The sequence below is a fragment of the Balaenoptera ricei genome, chromosome 19 (assembly GCF_028023285.1).
Source record: "Balaenoptera ricei isolate mBalRic1 chromosome 19, mBalRic1.hap2, whole genome shotgun sequence".
Classification (NCBI taxonomy): Eukaryota; Metazoa; Chordata; class Mammalia; order Artiodactyla; family Balaenopteridae; genus Balaenoptera; species Balaenoptera ricei.
Window position 1 is genome coordinate 7024911 of NC_082657.1, and position 16591 is coordinate 7041501.

At 50.1% G+C, this 16591-nt stretch overlaps 1 protein-coding gene and 2 long non-coding RNA genes across 4 annotated transcripts; 1 reads left to right on the forward strand and 2 right to left on the reverse strand.

Moving 5' to 3' along the window:
* Positions 1 to 1225: 1225 nt before the first annotated feature.
* On the reverse strand, positions 1226 to 3260 carry LOC132353719 (uncharacterized). Its single transcript, XR_009499075.1, has 2 exons — positions 2551 to 3260; positions 1226 to 2122 (listed from the first exon to the last, which is right to left on the reverse strand). It is a non-coding gene; the product is annotated as an uncharacterized LOC132353719 (long non-coding RNA).
* TSKS (testis specific serine kinase substrate) lies at positions 1873 to 15708 on the forward strand. Its single transcript, XM_059905109.1, has 11 exons — positions 1873 to 2042; positions 2293 to 2506; positions 10021 to 10116; positions 10323 to 10406; positions 10739 to 10822; positions 11396 to 11676; positions 12132 to 12326; positions 13182 to 13355; positions 14032 to 14167; positions 15283 to 15407; positions 15539 to 15708. Exons 1-11 carry the CDS (start codon positions 1873 to 1875, stop codon positions 15693 to 15695), a joined length of 1716 nt encoding a protein of 571 aa, XP_059761092.1. The 3' UTR covers positions 15696 to 15708.
* On the reverse strand, positions 9379 to 12351 carry LOC132353718 (uncharacterized). Of its 2 annotated transcripts, XR_009499074.1 has the most exons (3): positions 12118 to 12351; positions 10000 to 10067; positions 9379 to 9806 (listed from the first exon to the last, which is right to left on the reverse strand). It is a non-coding gene; the product is annotated as an uncharacterized LOC132353718 (long non-coding RNA). The 2 variants fall into 2 exon arrangements; XR_009499073.1 differs by lacking the exon at positions 12118 to 12351 and having other exon boundaries at positions 10000 to 10605.
* Positions 15709 to 16591: the final 883 nt, after the last annotated feature.

The following is a 16591-nucleotide window of genomic DNA, read 5'->3' on the forward strand; positions in this document are numbered from 1 at the left end:
CCATGTCCCCTGCGTTGGCAGGCAGATTCTTAACCACTGTGCCACCAGGGAAGTCCCAATCCATCATGTATTTTTAATGCATTCAAAGTAAGTTGCAAATAGCACTATTCACAATAGCCAAGATATGGAAACAACCAGGTGGTATATACACACAATGGAATATTATCTGGCCATGAGAAAAGAGGATATTCTGCCATTTTCAGCCACGTGGACAGACCCTGAGCACATTATGCTAAGCTAGATAAACCAGACAGAGAAAGACAAGTACTGTATGATTTCACTTATATGTGGAATCTTAAAAAGTCTAACCTGTAAAAAAAGATTAAAATGGTGGTTACCAGCAGGTAGGGTGTGGGAGATAAGATTGATGTTGTTTAAGGGTACAAACTTGCAACAAATAATAAATAAGCCATAGAGATCTAATACACAGTATAGTGAATACAGATAACAATATTGTACTATAATGATGTGATAATATAGCTACAACGGCAATCATATTATAATATATAAATGTATCAAAGTAAGACACACTTTAAATTTATAAACACTATATGTCTGGGAATTCCCTGGCAGTCCAGTGGTTAGGACTTGGCCCAGGTTCGATCCCTGGTCAGGGAACTAAGATCCCACAAGCCGTGCAGCATAGCAAAAAACAAAACAACAACAACAACAAAAAAGTCAAATTTATTCAATTAAAAAAACAAGTAAAAAACAGAATAAAACAAAGTTGCAGATATCAGTACTCATCAACCCTGTTACGGGTTGAATTATGTCCTGCAAAAGATGCTCAAGTCCTAACCTGCAGTAGCTGTGAATTTGGCCTTATTTGGAAATAGGGTCTTTGCAGATGATCAAGTTAAGACATGGTCATTTGTGTGGGCCCTAATCCAATATGTGCAGTTTCTTAAAAGGGGGGAAATTTGGACACAGAGATAAACAGTTCCACAGAGAAGATAGTGTGAAGACACAGGGAGAAGATGGCCATCTACAAACCAAGGAACACCTAAGGATACCAGATACTAGGGGAGAGGCACAGATTCTCCCTCACAGCCTCAGAAGGAACCAACCCTGCTGACACCTTGACCTTGGACTTCTGGCCTCCAGAACTTCCAGACAATAACTATCTATAGTTTAAGACGCTCAGTCTGCAGGACTTTGTTACAGCAGTCCCGGGGTCTAACACAACTCCAAATATTCAACATGCACATCATGAACTATAGTTCAGTGCTTGTTTAGATTCTTTAATCGGTAGAATTCACACACAGTAAAAGGCTCAAATCCCAGGTGCACAAATCGACAAGCTTTGACAGACGTCCACATGGCCATCACCCAGTTTTGATTCCCTTTATATCACGTTCGGACATCTGGTGTTTTTGGTTTGTTTCTATTGCCCACCTGTCCCCTTCCAACCCCCCATAGAATGTAAGATCCTCCAGCGCTGGTATTCAATCCCCGTCGTCCCCCAGATCCTGGGAAAGTGACAAATCCAATGTATTACATGATGAATCAAGTCTGAATGGAGGGGCTGGGTGACCCCACAGTGAGTTTCAGGGAAAGGTAATTTGGACCCCTCCCAAGAACCAGTGGGTCCGTCCACTGTAAGTTCTGGACTAGAATGAATTTCACTGTGTTTCTGAAGGGGAGGGACAGATCAGGGTAGAACTAGAATCCTGAACAAGAGTTCACTGAGGCCCCCGGGGGAACGTGCCAAGTCACGTTTCCCCACCCTTGTGCCCCCCCCTTACTGGGGCCCAGTGGTTGGGTCCTTTATGAGGCAGGCTTGTGGGGACAGGGGACCTTGAGGGTCAGTGGTCAGTGTAGGTGGAAAGCCTCAGAGGAAGGAGCCCCTGGGAGCCGGGCCCTCCACAGGCCATGGCGAGCGTGGTGGTGAAGACGATCTGGCAGTCCAAAGAGATCCATGAGGCCGGGGACCCCCCCGCGGGGGTCGAGAGTCGCTCCCAGCTGGTTCCCGAGGCTCCTGGGGGAGTGACCAGCCCAGTCAAAGGGATCGCGAAGAAAAAGAAGGCCGTGTCCTTCCACGGGTGGGTTTGTAGCACCCTGTCGGGGGCGGTTCCACCACCCAGCCCTTGCCTCTGACAGAGCACAAGTCCCCCTGTGGGTGCTGTTGGAAAGGGAGGAAAACAGGCAGCAGGGATGGAGGAGAAAGAAGAAAGCAGGCTGCGAGGTTGAAGTCAGAGAGAGTAGGGAATGTGCAGACAGGGAGGCGGGGTGGGGGGGGCCGTACCCTGCTGGGGTGGCATCTTGACCCTCCTGCCTGTTTCTCCTCCCCAGGGTGGAGCCTCGGATGTCCCATGAGCCAATGCACTGGTGCCTGAACCTCAAACGGTCCTCAGCCTGCACCAATGTGTCCCTGCTCAACCTGGCCGCCATGGAGCCCACCGACTCCTCGGGGACAGACTCAACTGTGGAAGACTGCGGCCTGCTGGCATTGCCCGTGCCCATCCCACCCTGGGCTCCAGATGACCCAGACATCACGGAAATACTGGTGAGAGGGCCCTCGGCCGGGCTGGGGAATACGAGGGTTCTCACCCTGGTGGTAGGCAAATACTGAGGATGGGTTTGGGGGGGTGTCTTCTTGATTTGGAATGAGAAGGTTCTTGTCACCCTTTGAGGCCCTACAGTCAGCCATGAATCTGCTCCATCCAGGGTGAATGCTGCCTGCTGCCTGCGAGTTGGTCTTTTGTTCATTCAGTCACTTCCAAATGTCCTGGGTGAAGCTGGAGTCACAGATAGGAATCAGGCCAGGTCCCTGCCCCAGGAAAGCCCCCAGTCTGGTGGGAGTGACAGATACAGACTGGGGTGACAAATTCCATAATGGAGGTAACACTGGGGATCCAAGAAAAGGGCCCCTCAAACCAGGCTAGGGGTATCAGGGAAAACTTCTGGAGGAGGCAGTGTTGGAACTGGGCTTTGACGGATGAGTAGGAGTTCTCTGAGCAGACCACCTCAGACTGTGGGGAAAAACTGGGAGATGAACAAGATCTAGGAGAATTTAGAGAATTCCTGACTAGAGCATAGAATGCTACAGCTTGGTCCTTTAACTCTCCCACCAACCTCCACCCCCTGCCAGGCTTCTCCTGGGTCAGACCCTGAACTTGGCTTGACATGGACACTGAGAATTACACTAACAATAATCACGGCCATAATGATACTAATAAGATTCACTAGCGGGAATTCCCTGGCGGTCCAGTGGTTAGGACTCCAAGCTTCCACTGCAGGGGACATGGGTTCAATCCCAGCTCAGGGAACTAAGATCCCGCATGTCACACGGCATGGTCAAAAAAAAAAAAAAAAAAAAAAGATTCACTAGCATATACTGAGCACTTTCTGTGTTCCAGGAGCCTCAGTGTCCTCATCTGTAAAATGGAGATGCATGTGTTTGTTCTTTCAAGAAATATTTCTTGAACACCTACAATGTGCCAGGCACTGCTCTAGGAACAGGAAATATAGCAGCACCCAAGACAGAGTTCTGGAGAGAATTGCACCCATCTCATGAGGTTGTCATGACAATGAAATGAAATTCATTCATGTAAAATGTTTAGCACAATAGTCAGCTGTATGCACGGAATAGTTAGTCATTATTTTTATCCTCATTTCACAGATGAAGATATTGAGGGACTAGAAGGTTAATTAGCATATCCAAAGTCATACGGCTTCTAAGTAGTGGAGCCGGGCTTAGGAGTCAGCACCTGCATTGCTGGGGGCAGTAGAGGTCACTGTGGGAGCCCTGAAGAAGAAGGCCTTGGCCCAGCTGACCATGGTCAAGGAAGGCTTTCTGGAAAAGGCAGCACACAAGCTGGATCTTGAAGATAAGGAAGGCAGAACACAGGGAAGGGTATTCCACCTAGCTGGAACAGCATATGCAAAAGGGCAGGAGTTGAAAAGAGCCTGGGGAACATGTCCTTGTGGCTAGATTGTGGTGTGTGGGAGAGGTGAGGCTGGCGGGGGGTGGGCACAGGACACAGAGGCTGAGAAATGTGGGCATTCTCCATTCTCTTGAGGACAATGGGGAGCCATTGAGGGTTCCTGGGGAGGGGAGAGGAACAACTCGGCATTTGGGATCCATATCCATTTACTGAGCATCTACTATGTTCCAGGCACTGTGCTACATCCCTATGGTGGTGGTGGGGGGGTGTCTCATTTTCCCCTCTTAGAGGTTCTGCAAGGAAGATGAAAACAAAAATAAGTGAGGTAGAGAGAGGTGGAGTGACCCCATGCAAGGTTAGACAGCTTGTAAGAAGCAGGGTCAGGACAAGAAGCTTAGCGAGTGTGATGCTTTCTTTCCCTAGAAGATGCCTCTGGCCCCGGGTGGGAGACGTTTGGAGGGGAGAGACTGGAGGCAGGCAGGCCGGAGAGGAGGCCGGGCGAGGGTCCAGGGTAAGAGGACCAGGTGGAGAGAAGCCAGCAGGCAGAGAGAGAGAGTCCAGGTGGGATGGATGGCCTGGGAGGCATCCCCTCCCACCAGAACACTTTCCTCCCCTTCTCTTCCAGCATCGCTCAGGCAGCACTTGCAGAGGTCCGCCTCCCACTGGAGCTATTTCTGAGTCACATCCTCCAGAGGATTGTGATGCCTGAGAAAGAGCCCTGGGCGGCCAAGATCAAGGTCTGATGCAGCTGTGGCTCACTGTGGGGCTGCAGGGGAGAATCAGCCTCTACGGGGCTTCTCCATAAAATGGAAAAAGTACTGTCAGTCAACACCTTAGGGTATAGGCAGGAACCGTGAGGAGGTGGTCAGGAAGAACACAGGCTGACACACAGCATCTGAGCTGCATCGGGAGAGAAAGCTGGAGATGGGCAGAGAGGAGGGGGCGGAAACCCAGAGAGAAAGGAGGACAGAGACCCAGAGAGAGGAGGACGGGGACCTGGGGAGGGGGACAGAGACAGAAAACCAGAGATAGAGGAGGGGGCCAGAGACCCAGAGAAGGAAGGAACGGACACCAGAGAGAGAGGTGGGACAGAGAACTAGAGAGGAAAGGAAGAGAACACGGGAGCGATGGAGACCCTGGGTGAGAGAGTGATAATTCCCAGACTGGATGGAGGGTCAGCAGAAGAATGGTGAAGCAGACAGCTTTGGCTCCTGGCTTTTTTTTTTTTTTTTTTTTTTTTTTTGGCCGCACTGTGCAGCTTGTGGGATTTTAGTTCCCTGACCAGGAATCGAACCCAGGCCCCTGGCAGTGAGAGCATGGAGTCCTAACCACGGGACCACCAGGGAATTCCCTGGCTCCTGTCTTAAGCTCTGAAATCTTTATGAGGCCAAAGGATGCAACTGAGGAGGTAGTATTGCTTTGGGGGAAGGTCAGTGCCTCCATGCGGAAATGGCCAGAGCAGGTGTTCTGAGCCCTGCTTGGAACTTGTCCTGCTGTCTACAGATTTCCCTGAGGCTGCTGTAGGGTCTTGGTGCTAAGCCCTTTCCTGGTAGGTCCTGTCGTGTTGTTTTTATGTTTAACGATGCTGACACTAATCACTGCGCTTGGCTTATGGATCCTATCATCTTCTTGACCTTTCCTCACCACCATCCGAGCAAGGTATTCTCATTCCCATTTGACAAGAAGGGAAACCGAGGCAGGCTCGGAGTGGGGAATTGGATTGCCCAGTTGCATGGCATGTGGACGGCCAAGGAGACGTTTATCCCCAGGTTTGGCTCCCCACCACCACCGTGCCATTCGCTTTTTTAGCCAAGGCTAGCAGCCTCTGCCTTCACCATTCCCGAAATCTGCTCTCAGTGAAGCTAAAACTCACCTCCAGTGACCCCAGCTGCACTTTCTCTTTTCCCAAGTATTGACCAAGGGCCTTTCTGGATTAGCCTGTGTTCCTCCCAACAGCAGCCCTGTGAAGGTCGTTATTAGTCCCTCCCCATTTTACAGGTAGGGAAACAGAGGCTTAGAGAGGTGAAGTCCCCTCCCTGAGGTCATACAGCTAGTAAGTGGAAGAACTGAGTTGACTCCAGAACCCGCTCCCCTAGTTTCCCAGAGCAGCTACCTATGGGAAATCCAAGACCGTTGGGTCTTCAGTTTAAAAATATCACAGCTATTGCTGTGAAACAAATGATTCCCAACCTTAAAACAACAAACCTGGAGTGGCTTAATTGGGTGGTTCTGGCTTAGGGTCTCTCATGAGGTTGTAGTCAAGATTTTGGCAGGGGCTGCAGTCATCTGAAGGCTTGACTGGAGCTAGAGGTTGGGCTTCCAAGATGGCACATTCACATGGCTCTTGGTTGGAGGCCTCAGTTCCTTGCCACACGGGCCTCTCCATAGGTAGCTATTTAGAACATGGCAACTATCATTCTCCAGAGTTAAGAGTGAGCAAGAAGGAAGACATGGTTCCTCTTATGAACTCATTTCTTAAGTCACATACCATCACTTCTGCCTTATTCTATTTACTAGGTATGAGTCACTAAGTCCAGCTGACACTCAAGTGACGGGAATAAGGCTCCACATTTTAAAAGAGCCTCAAAAAATTTGTGGGCATATTTTAAACCACCATGGTTTTGTGTGGGTTTTATTGCTTTTTAATTTTTTTTTTTTTTTGTAGGTGCCCTTCACCAGGATGAGGAAGTTCCCTTGTGCTTCTAGTTTGTTGAGTGTTTTTATCATGAAAGGGCATTGGATTTTGTCAAATGCTATTTCTCTATTCATTGACATGATTGTATTTTTCCCCCCGATATTTTACTAATATGGAATGTTACATGGGTTAATTTTCACGTTGAACCAATTTTGCATTCCTGGGATAAATCCTACTTGGCATGGTGTATAATCCTTTTTATATGCTGCTGGACTTGGTTTGCTAGTATTTTGTTGAAAATTTTGTGGCTGCTTTCAGAAGGAATATTGATCTGTAGTTTTATTATCTGGTGATGTCTTTGGTTTTGGTATCAGGGTAACATTGGCCTCATAGAATGAGTTAGTTCCCTCCTCTTCTGTTTTGTTTGTTTTGTTTGTTTTTTGTTTTTTTGGTGAAGGGTTTGAGATGAATTGGCAACAACTCTTTTTTAAATGATTGGTAGAATTCACCAGTGAAGCCATCTGGGCTTTTGTTGTTGGAAGTTTTAAAATTACTAACTCAACCTCTTTACTTATTACAGGTCTATTCAGGTGTCCTAGCTCTTCTTGAGTTAGTGTTTTGCTAGGAATTTTTCCATTTCATCTAGGTTATCAAGTTTGATGACATACAATTGTTCATAGTGTTCCCTTGTAATCTTTTCTCTTTCCGTAAGATTGCTAGTAATGTCTCCTCTTTCCTTCCTGATTTTAGTAATTTGAGTCTTCTTCCTCTTTCTCATGGTCAGCCTAGCTTAAAATTTGTCAATTTTGTTGACCTTTTCAAAAACCCAACTTCTGGTTTTGTTGATTTTTCTCTACTGTTTTCTATTCTCTATTTCATTTTTTTCCACTCTAATCTTTATTATTTCCTTCATTCTGCTAGCTTTGAGTTAAGTTGTCTCTTCTTTTTCTAGTTTCTTAAGGTGGAAGATTAGGTTACTGATTTTAAGTTCTTTTTTGATGTAGGTGTTTACAGCTCTAAATTTCCCTCAAAGTATTGCCTCTGCTGCATCCCACAAGTTTTGGTATGTTGTGTTTTCATTTTCCCTCATTCCTAAGTATAATTTCTCTTGTGATTTCTTCTTCTACCCATTGGCTGTCTATGAGTGTGTTGTTTAATTTCCATATATTTGTGAGTTTCTCAAATTTCTTTCTGCTATTGATTCCTGATTTCATTCTACTGAGGTCATTGAGGTCAGAAAACATACTTTGTTTTCAAATTCTTTTAAATTTATTGAGACTTGTTTTGTGACTTAATATATGGTCTGTTCTCGACTATATGAACAATGTTTAATTTCACTTGAGAAGAATGTATATTCTTTTGTTGGGTGGAATGTTCTGTAGATGCCTGTTAGGTCTGGTTGGTTTATAGTGTTGTCCAAGTCTTCTATCTCCTTCTTGATCTACTCTCTAGTTGTTCAATCCATTCTTGAAAGTGAGGTATTGTAGTCTCCAACCATTACTGTTAAATTGTCAATTTCTCCCTTCAATTCTGTCAGTGTCTTTTTTTTCTTTTTGGCCATGCCATGGGGCTTGCAGATCTTAGTTCCCTGACCAGGGATTGAACCTGGGCCCTCAGCAGTGAAAACGTGGAGTCCTAACCACTGGACTGCCAGGGAATTCCCAATTCTATCAGTTTTTGATTCATGTGCTTTGAAACTCTATTAGGTACATATATATTTATGATTGTTACAATCCCCTCAATGACTTGACTCATAGTTTTGGCCAGTTTGGAGGGGTGGAATTTGGGGGTTTCTGACTCCACCATTTTGCTGATGTCACCTTAATACAATATTTCTTATCACACTTGTTCTCCAGAGCAGTTATGCAAGAAATGTGAAGTTGTTCCCATTTTACAATGAAGGAAGCTTGTTCTCTCTTTTCTCTTTGTGTATTAGTTCAGCAGCTGTGAAAGAAACCAAAATATCTGGTTGAAGCAGGATAGTTTGTTGCTCCCATAAATGTCTCAAGTACAGCAGGTCTCTTCAAATGCAGTAGGTTAGAGGCTCCAGTGTTCTGGGGGCTCAGCTATTAAGTCACAAGTTTGGCTGCTGTAACAAAAAGGCACAAAGTAGCATAAACAAGACGGAAAATGTTTTCTTGGTCACGTGTATAAAAGTATTCATAAGTGGTTGGAATTGAGTATGGCGGCGTCACAGGGTTGAGGATTCAGTCTTCTTTTATATTGTGTCCTCCATCTCATGGTCCAAGATGGCTGCTCTGGCTTTAGCCATCAACATTGTAGGGAGAGAGAAAGGGAGGTGTGCTCCCTACTTTCCTTTATTAAAAGGCATGACTTGGAAATTGCCTACATCATTTCCACTCATATTCCATTGGCCAGAACTTAGTCACATGGCCACACCTGGCTGTAAGGGCACCTGGGAATTGTAGTCTTTGGCTGAGCAGTGATGTACCAGGCTAACTCTTCTATAAATGTGGAAATGGGAGGGTGGAGATCCTGTCACATGCATCCCTCCTGAGCCAGTTTGTTTGACAGGAGTCACAAAGCATTTTATGGTGACATAAGGTAGCAATGAACAGAGGCCATATGGCATCATGGTTTGAAACAAAGGCTCTGAGCATAAATTCTGACAAGGCCACCTCCTGTCTCATGTACCCAGGAGTACAAGGGACATCACCTCTCTGGGCCTCATTTGCCTCACTTGCAAAATGGGGCAAATAACCTCAAGAGGTGTGGTTGTGAATAAAAAGGAAAATGTGGGTAAGGGCTTGGCTTGGTGCATAGTGAGTGCTTATATCTGGAAAGTGGGTTATCTTTAGAAATCTCCACTGCCTGGAGAGAAAGACAAGGCATGTGTTTCAACAGTTTATCTTATTTATTTATGTCTGTGGACCCCAAAGGCATTTATCTCAGGTTAAGACCATCCTCCTTCTCCCACATGTCTGAGCTTCCCACCCCCACTCCCTCCTGGATCCTACTTATTTTTCTTGCCATCCGCTAAGCAGAAAACAAGGCTGCCCCCTGGTTTTTCTTGTTTTTTTGGTTTTTAATTTATTTATTTTTATTTTTGGCTGTGTTGGGTCTTCGTTTCTGTGTGAGGGCTTTCTCTAGTTGCGGCGAGCAGGGGCCACTCTTCATCGCGGTGCGTGGGCCTCTCACTGTCGCGGCCTCTTTTGTTGCGGAGCACAAGCTCCAGACGCGCAGGCTCAGTAGTTGTGGCTCACGGGCCCAGTTGCTCCGCAGTATGTGGGATCTTCCCAGACCAGGGCTCGAACCCGTGTCCCCTGCATTAGCAGGCAGATTCTCAACCACTGCACCACCAGGGAAGCCCCTGCCCCCTGGTTTTATACCAAGAATCAAAGAGGCGCAGCCCTGGCCCCAAATTCCACAGCTATTCCAGGGCAGAATCAAGGTGTAAAGCTAGTTCTAGACTTTCTCTTGGGGTTGGGGTTTGCTCCCATGCACCCACTGACCCACCTGTCTCCCGTTCTTCCCCAGAGTTGGGTCAACAGTGGATTGGTCCACGCCAAAGATTCCATCACCAGCTTGAAGGAAAAGACCACCCGGGTTAACCAGCACGTGCAGACGCTGCAGGTCGTGAGGACCACCCGCCCCCTCCCGCAACATCTCCTCTTCCTCCAGGGTCACATTGCCCTCTTAGAGCTAACCTCCAACTCAATGCACCCATAGCCCAGTTGGGGAGACTTAGGCTCAGGAGGGAAAGGAAGCTTCCCGCCTCTCCTCCCCACGGGGTGTCTCCTTGAGGTCCCGGCTAACCCCTCCTCCCTTCCATGCTCCAGAGTGAGTGTTCTGTGCTGAGTGAGAACCTAGAGAGAAGGCGGCAAGAGGCGGAAGAACTAGAAGGGTACTGTAGTCAACTCAAGGTGAGCTGCTGTGGGGCAGGAGCGGGGCGGGAGTAGGAAGCGGAAGTAGGAAGAGGGTGAGAGGAAGTGGGGAGGAATGGAGTGGTGGACAGGAGAGAGGTGGGGTGAAGTGGAAAAGGAGCATGGGAGAGGTCCGAGGAAGAACCATTTCTTTAGCCAAGGGAACCGAGCCGGGAAAGGGCAGACCAATAACCAGAAGGCAGACCTTGCGGAAGGAGGGGGCGTGCCTTAAACGCGGGGGGTGGAAGCTGTATGGAAAATAGCGAGGGTAACGGCTGGGAGGCGGAACTGGAATGGGAAGGCAGGGCCCCCGTCCTGGTGTCCTGACCCAGGAGAACTGCTGGAAGGTGACCCGGTCGGTGGAAGATGCTGAAATAAAAACCAACGTCCTGAAGCAGAACTCTGCCCTGCTGGAGGTAAGGGGGAGGGGTCTAAGGGCTTGAGGAAGGTACTCAAGTAACCGAGGTACTTGAGGTAGACTTCAGGTGGGACTTCCCGCCCTGCCACCACCACCACCACACTGCCCCTTCATGTTCATGGTCATACTTTTCCATGCACAGTCATATTCAAGTCCCGGAGAGAGAGATTCGTATCGGACTTGGAGTGGGAATGCCTGTCCTGCCCACATACCCACTCATTTCCCACCAAAGTGTTGGAAAAGCTTCAGCTGTTCTTCCTAAACAGGAGGGACTGGAATTGGATACCTTCGAGGATTAGAGTGAGGGTGGAGGGCTAGATGGAGACACAGAGGCAGGCATTCAGTCCAAGGTGAGTTGGACTCCAGCTGGGCTTCGAATGGGGCATCCCTCCCTAGTAACAGCAAGCGGGAGTCCATTAAGACTTCAGGTGGGACTTCCCGATATCCCGTCCCCACATCCATTCACTTTCTAGCCTCAGGAATTTACTGGGCGGATTTGGTGGTGGAGGGGGTGGTAGTGGTGGGAGGCAAGGGGCCGGACGCAGTAACCCTGCCCTCCTTCCCCACCCAGGAGAAGCTGCGCTACCTCCAGATGCAGGATGAGACGCCCAGGAGGCAGGAGGCTGAGCTGCAGGAGCTGGAGCAGAAACTGGAGGCTGGCCTCTCCCGCCACGGCCTGGGCCTCGCCACCCAGCCCCCAGGCTGCTCCAGCCCGCCGGGGAGCCCCGACGAACCCCCGCGACGGCGAGGCGTGGCCCCAGGCGGCTGGGGAATGGGGCCCCGGGCAGGGGAGGGCCCCGTCGTGAGCGAGCAGGAGTTGCAGAAGGTCTCTGCCGCCCTTGATGAGCTGAGGTGAGTGGGATCCTGGGATGGGCCCAGGGGGTGGAGCCTCGAAGAGGAGTGTTCTGGGGGCGGTGACCCGGAAGGGCAGGACTTCGAAGAACCGAGTTTTGAATATAGGGCAGGTGGCAGGGAGGTCCGCGTCGGGTGAAAATGAGGTGGGCGGGTTTTGGGACGTGGCAGGTCTTTGGAGGCTCCAACTCCCTGGCGCGAGCGGTATCTTGAGGAGGCAGTGTCTGGAGGAGCTGATGTGGGGCTGGGAGGCAGGCCGAGAGAAGGCCAGGATACCTGATAAGGGGATAGAGGCAGGGTTCTGGAGGACATGAGAGGATCCCAGTAAATGAACAGGACAGGAGAATTCGGGGACAGGGTGGGTCCGGAGCCACGGGCGTGGTCTTGGCGGGGCGCGGCGGCCGGGGGCGTGTCCAAACCTAGCCCTGACGCGTTCCTTACCTCTACGCCTACAGGAGGGAGGTGTCCTCACTGACCGCCCGGTGGCATCAGGAGGAGGGGGCCGTGCAGGAGGCCCTACGGCTGCTCGGGGGCCTGGGCGGCAGGCTCGACGGCTTCCTGGGCCAGTGGGAGCGGGCGCAGCGCGAGCAGGCTCAGGCCGCGCGGGGCCTGCAAGAGCTGCGGGGCCGGACGGACGAGCTGTACACCATGTAAGGGCCCAGATGCGCGCACGGGGCGGGGACGTAGGAGGGCGGAGCCTTGAGGGAAAGGGGTGGGTCAATCAGCTGGAGCCAATCGGGTGGGAGCGCATATACTGACAGGTGGAAGCCCCAATTAGAGAGTAGGGAGGGGCGTGTTATACCTAAGAAGGACTGAGGGGCGGAGCCACTTAGAGAAGAGGTGAGTTCCACACCTTAAAAGCAAGGGACGGAGCCAAGTAGGAACAGGGGAAACCAGTTAGAGAACAGGGAGGTACATTCCCGACAATAAAACGCAAAAGGAGGTACCAGTCAGAGCAGAGGGGGCAAGGCAGAGCGGGGTATTGCAAACTGGATGGAGACAGAGGTGCTGGGCTAATTTTGGGTGGAGCCTTGCTGGGACTACAGGTTTCCCTGCCATCCAAAAGTAGAGCAGTTCCTGTGAAACCTTCTGTAAGCCAAAATAGCATAAAGCGAAGAAGCAATTACCTTAGAATACATCTTGCTAACAGATGCACAAAATAAATTGAGATAAAGCACAGGTGCCCATAGACAACACAATTCAAAGCTATGGTGGCTTGGTGCTGAGATACTGAGTGTAGTTCTCAGAGAAGGGGCTTGGTGGCGCCACTCTCGCTGCTTGGAGTGTGTCCTGCTTCGGTAACAGCTTGCTACAAAACAAATGCTTTGCGCTTTTCTTCATAAAAGGGAAAATCCTCTTCGGACTTCTTTTGGTTAGTGAAAACAGGTACTAATGTAGGCCTTTTGTAAAAATGAAGTGGGGTAAAGCGAACTTTCAAAAACCGGAGGATGCCTGTATACTGTTGGAGAGGCGACCTCACTGTACTGCTTACTCTCACACCGCAGGGTGGAGCGGTCAGCAGTGTCTGTGGCTTCACTGAGGAGCGAACTGGAGGCGCTGGGCCCAGTGAAACCGATTCTGGAGGAGCTTGGGCGGCAATTTCAGAGCTCTCGTAGAGGGTCTGACCTCTCTATGAACCTGGATCGGGCTCCCCAAGGCTCCTGTGCCCGCTGTGCCAGGTAAGGGGGCAGCGCCTGGCTCCAGGTGCATTCTGCATCGTATTGAGGACCAAGCATTGAAGGAGATGAGACTTTAGCAAGAGTGGAGAGGGAAATTCATTGTGGGAGACAGGGCATCCCCACGTATTGTAGGATGGGCCAGTCTCGCGGCATTATGGGAGTCACATTTCTTCCCTCCCCACAAGGTGAAGTCAGTGTCTTGTGGAACGCAAGAAAGACTTGTTATGTTTCGAGCATCTTGGATTTCCAGTGCATTGTGGGAAGGCTGGGCAGTGGTACTGGGTGGGAGGCAGGTTTTCTCAGTGCATCGTAGGAAAATGAGACCTTGGGGTGTTGGAAGCCGACAGATACCATGCTTGATCTGTATTGGGAAGGGTGCAGGGCACTTCCAATACAACATGGGATCGGTTTTAACTAGTGCATTGTGGGAAATGTGAGTTTCTGATGAACCGAGGACCGTGTGGTGGAAATCCCCAGGCACTGTGGTAACTCCCCACGCTGTGGAAACCAGAGCATACCGGATGAACTGTAGTTTGGGCCCAGTGCATGGTGGGAAAGTTGCCTGGGTGCATTGTGGAAACGGGACCTGGGTGGAGGCTGGGCAGATGGGCATGGTGTATCCTGGGAATGGAGTTGGTCCGAGGCCTCTTTCACCTGGTGACTACCCCTCCCCCAGCCAGGGACAGCAGTTGTCCACGGAGTCCTTGCAGCAGCTGCTGGAGCGAGCGCTGACCCCGCTAGTGGACGAGGTGAAGCAGAGGGGCCTGGCTCCTGCCTGCCCCAGCTGCCAGAGGCTGCACAAGAAGATTCTGGTACCAAGGACCATGGGCCACCATGCCCCACTTTTTGGTCAGGGCAGGGCGGGGGAGCCCCAGGCACAAGGATACTGCTGGTGTGTGGCAGGATGGGAAGGATGAGCTGTGGGCAGCAGGTGTTGGGGGAACACTTGGCTCTAATACGTCGGGACAGGGTGAGAGGGGAGCTGTTTGGTGTTTAGTGAGTCATAGGTCAATCATTAGGGAAGCTTGGGTGATGGATATGGGCCCAAAGCATGAAGGGACACGGATCTGGTGCACTGTGGGACAGAGGAGACAAACACCAGTCTATAGCGTCATGGAATATAAGCCTGATTTTCAATAAGCCTTAAGAGAGGCAGTGCATTATATGGGATCACCGAGATCAGACAGTGGACCCAGCGAGTAGCAGGTCACAGTAAGCTAATGCATTATGGGAAATGGAACCGCAGCTCTTCGTGAGGCATTGCACACAGACTCAGGACCAATAACTGATGGAACTTGAGGCTGGTGTACATTCTGAAATATAGAGATCTAGTATATTATGGGATATTGGCCTAATGTATGATGGGATATGAGTTGTAGTGGGTGAAACAGACAAATGAGGCAGTAACGGACAGTCATGTGGCAGACCTAGAGGACTAAGACATGATAGGACATGGGGGCTGGTACATTGTGGGATATAGGGAACCAGAGCACTGAGGACTATTATTGTGACCGAGAGGCTGGCCTAATAGATAGGATGTGGGGGTCACATCCCATAATGTGAATTATGGGATGTAGATGATCACCATGTGATGGGATACCGGGGCCCAGACATCAAATGCATGATGGCTCATGGGCATTAGGGGACAATGTGATAGATGCTGATTTAGTGCTTACAGGGACAAAGAAGGCCAGTGCAATAGGGGACAGACAGTGGGACAGACACAAGTCTAGTGCACAGTGGGACTTGGGAGGCCCAGTGCACCGTGGGATGCTGGGGTCAGCCTCAGGCTCAAGGCATGATGGGATACTCTGGGGGAGGAATGCGGGCCCTAGGGGACCCTGCCCCTTGCCCTCCGCGATCCAGATCCCCCTCCACTCCCAGCCCGGTCCAGCAAGCCCAGCAGCACCTACACTCCTCTCCCCAGGAGCTGGAGCGCCAGGCCTTGGCCAAACATGTCAGGGCAGAGGCCCTGAGCTCCACCCTTCGGCTGGCCCAAGACGAAGCCTTGCGGGCCAAGAACCTGCTGCTGACGGACAAGATGAAGCCGGAGTGAGGAAGGAGGCTGAGGGCATGGGAGGAGGGTGAGGTCCTGGGGAAAGGGCTTGAGTTACCCCCGGCTTCCACACCAGCCCCGAGGCATCGGGCCTCCCGAGCACTAACTGCCCACCCTCTCGTTACAGGGAGAAGGTGGCCGCTCTGGACTATCTACACTTGAAGATGTGCTCCCTCCACGATCAACTCAGCAACCTACCACTTGAGGGGTCCACGGGGACAATGGGGGGAGGGGGTGGTGGGGGAACTCCCCCAAAACGTGGGGGCCCAACCCCTGAGCAATAAATGGCCCCTCATGCTGGCATGAATTCCATCTCCTTTTTGGCACCAAAAGAGGGCTAGTAAAATTGCACACACACCGTGCACCAGCCTCTGTGCTCACTATGACTTTGATCCTCAGCCAACAGGGTGTCGATGGTGGTACAGTTCTTTAATTTCTTGGGGTTTTTTTTGTTTTTTAATATTTATTTATTTGTTTACTTTTTTTATTTGGCTGCACCGGATCTTAATTGCTGCTCACAGGATCTTTTAGTTGTGGCATGTGGGATCTTCGTTGTGGCATGCGGGATCTAGTTCCCTGACCAGGGATCGAACCCAGGCCCCCTGCATTGGGAGCTCAGAGTCTTAACCACTGGACCACCAGGGAAGTCCAGTACAGTTCTTTGAAAAGGAGGCAGAGGGTAGAAATAAGGTTGTGTGGTGCAGTTTGAACCTGTCAAGCCAACATTTTTTAGGATGACTTTTACTAGATAATGATATTGTCTACCACTGTGTAAAAAAAGTACCCTCCCCTCCAAAAAACTTAGCTGCTTATAACATATTATCTCACATAATTCCTGAGGGTCAGGAATCTGGGAGTGGTGTAGCTAGATGGTACTGGCTCAGGGTCCTCATGAGTTTGCAGTCAGGATGTCAGCTGGGGCTGCTGTCACCTGAAGGCTTGCCTGGGGCTGGATGTTACACTTCCAAGATGGCGCATTCACATGGATTTTGGCTGGAGGCCTCAGTTTCTCATGGCAGCTAACTTCCCCCAGGGCAAGCAGTCTAAGAACAAGCAGGAAGCTAAGGTGCCTTTAATGACCTAGTCTTTGAAGTTGCATACCATCATTTTCTCTTTTTATATTGACTAGAACTGAGTCACTAAGTCCAGATCATACTCACATGGTGTGTCAAAGAATTTG

What these genes read in the sequence shown, in the direction of transcription:
- TSKS (XM_059905109.1), top strand. Translation starts at nt 1,873, where the DNA reads ATGGCGAGCGTGGTGGTGAAGACGATCTGGCAGTCCAAAGAGATCCAT. An exon ending in GGTACTGTAGTCAACTCAAG is followed by an intron (nt 10,407 to 10,738) that starts GTGAGCTGCTGT and finishes GTCCTGACCCAG; the next exon opens with GAGAACTGCTGGAAGGTGAC. An exon ending in ACGGACAAGATGAAGCCGGA is followed by an intron (nt 15,408 to 15,538) that starts GTGAGGAAGGAG and finishes CTCTCGTTACAG; the next exon opens with GGAGAAGGTGGCCGCTCTGG.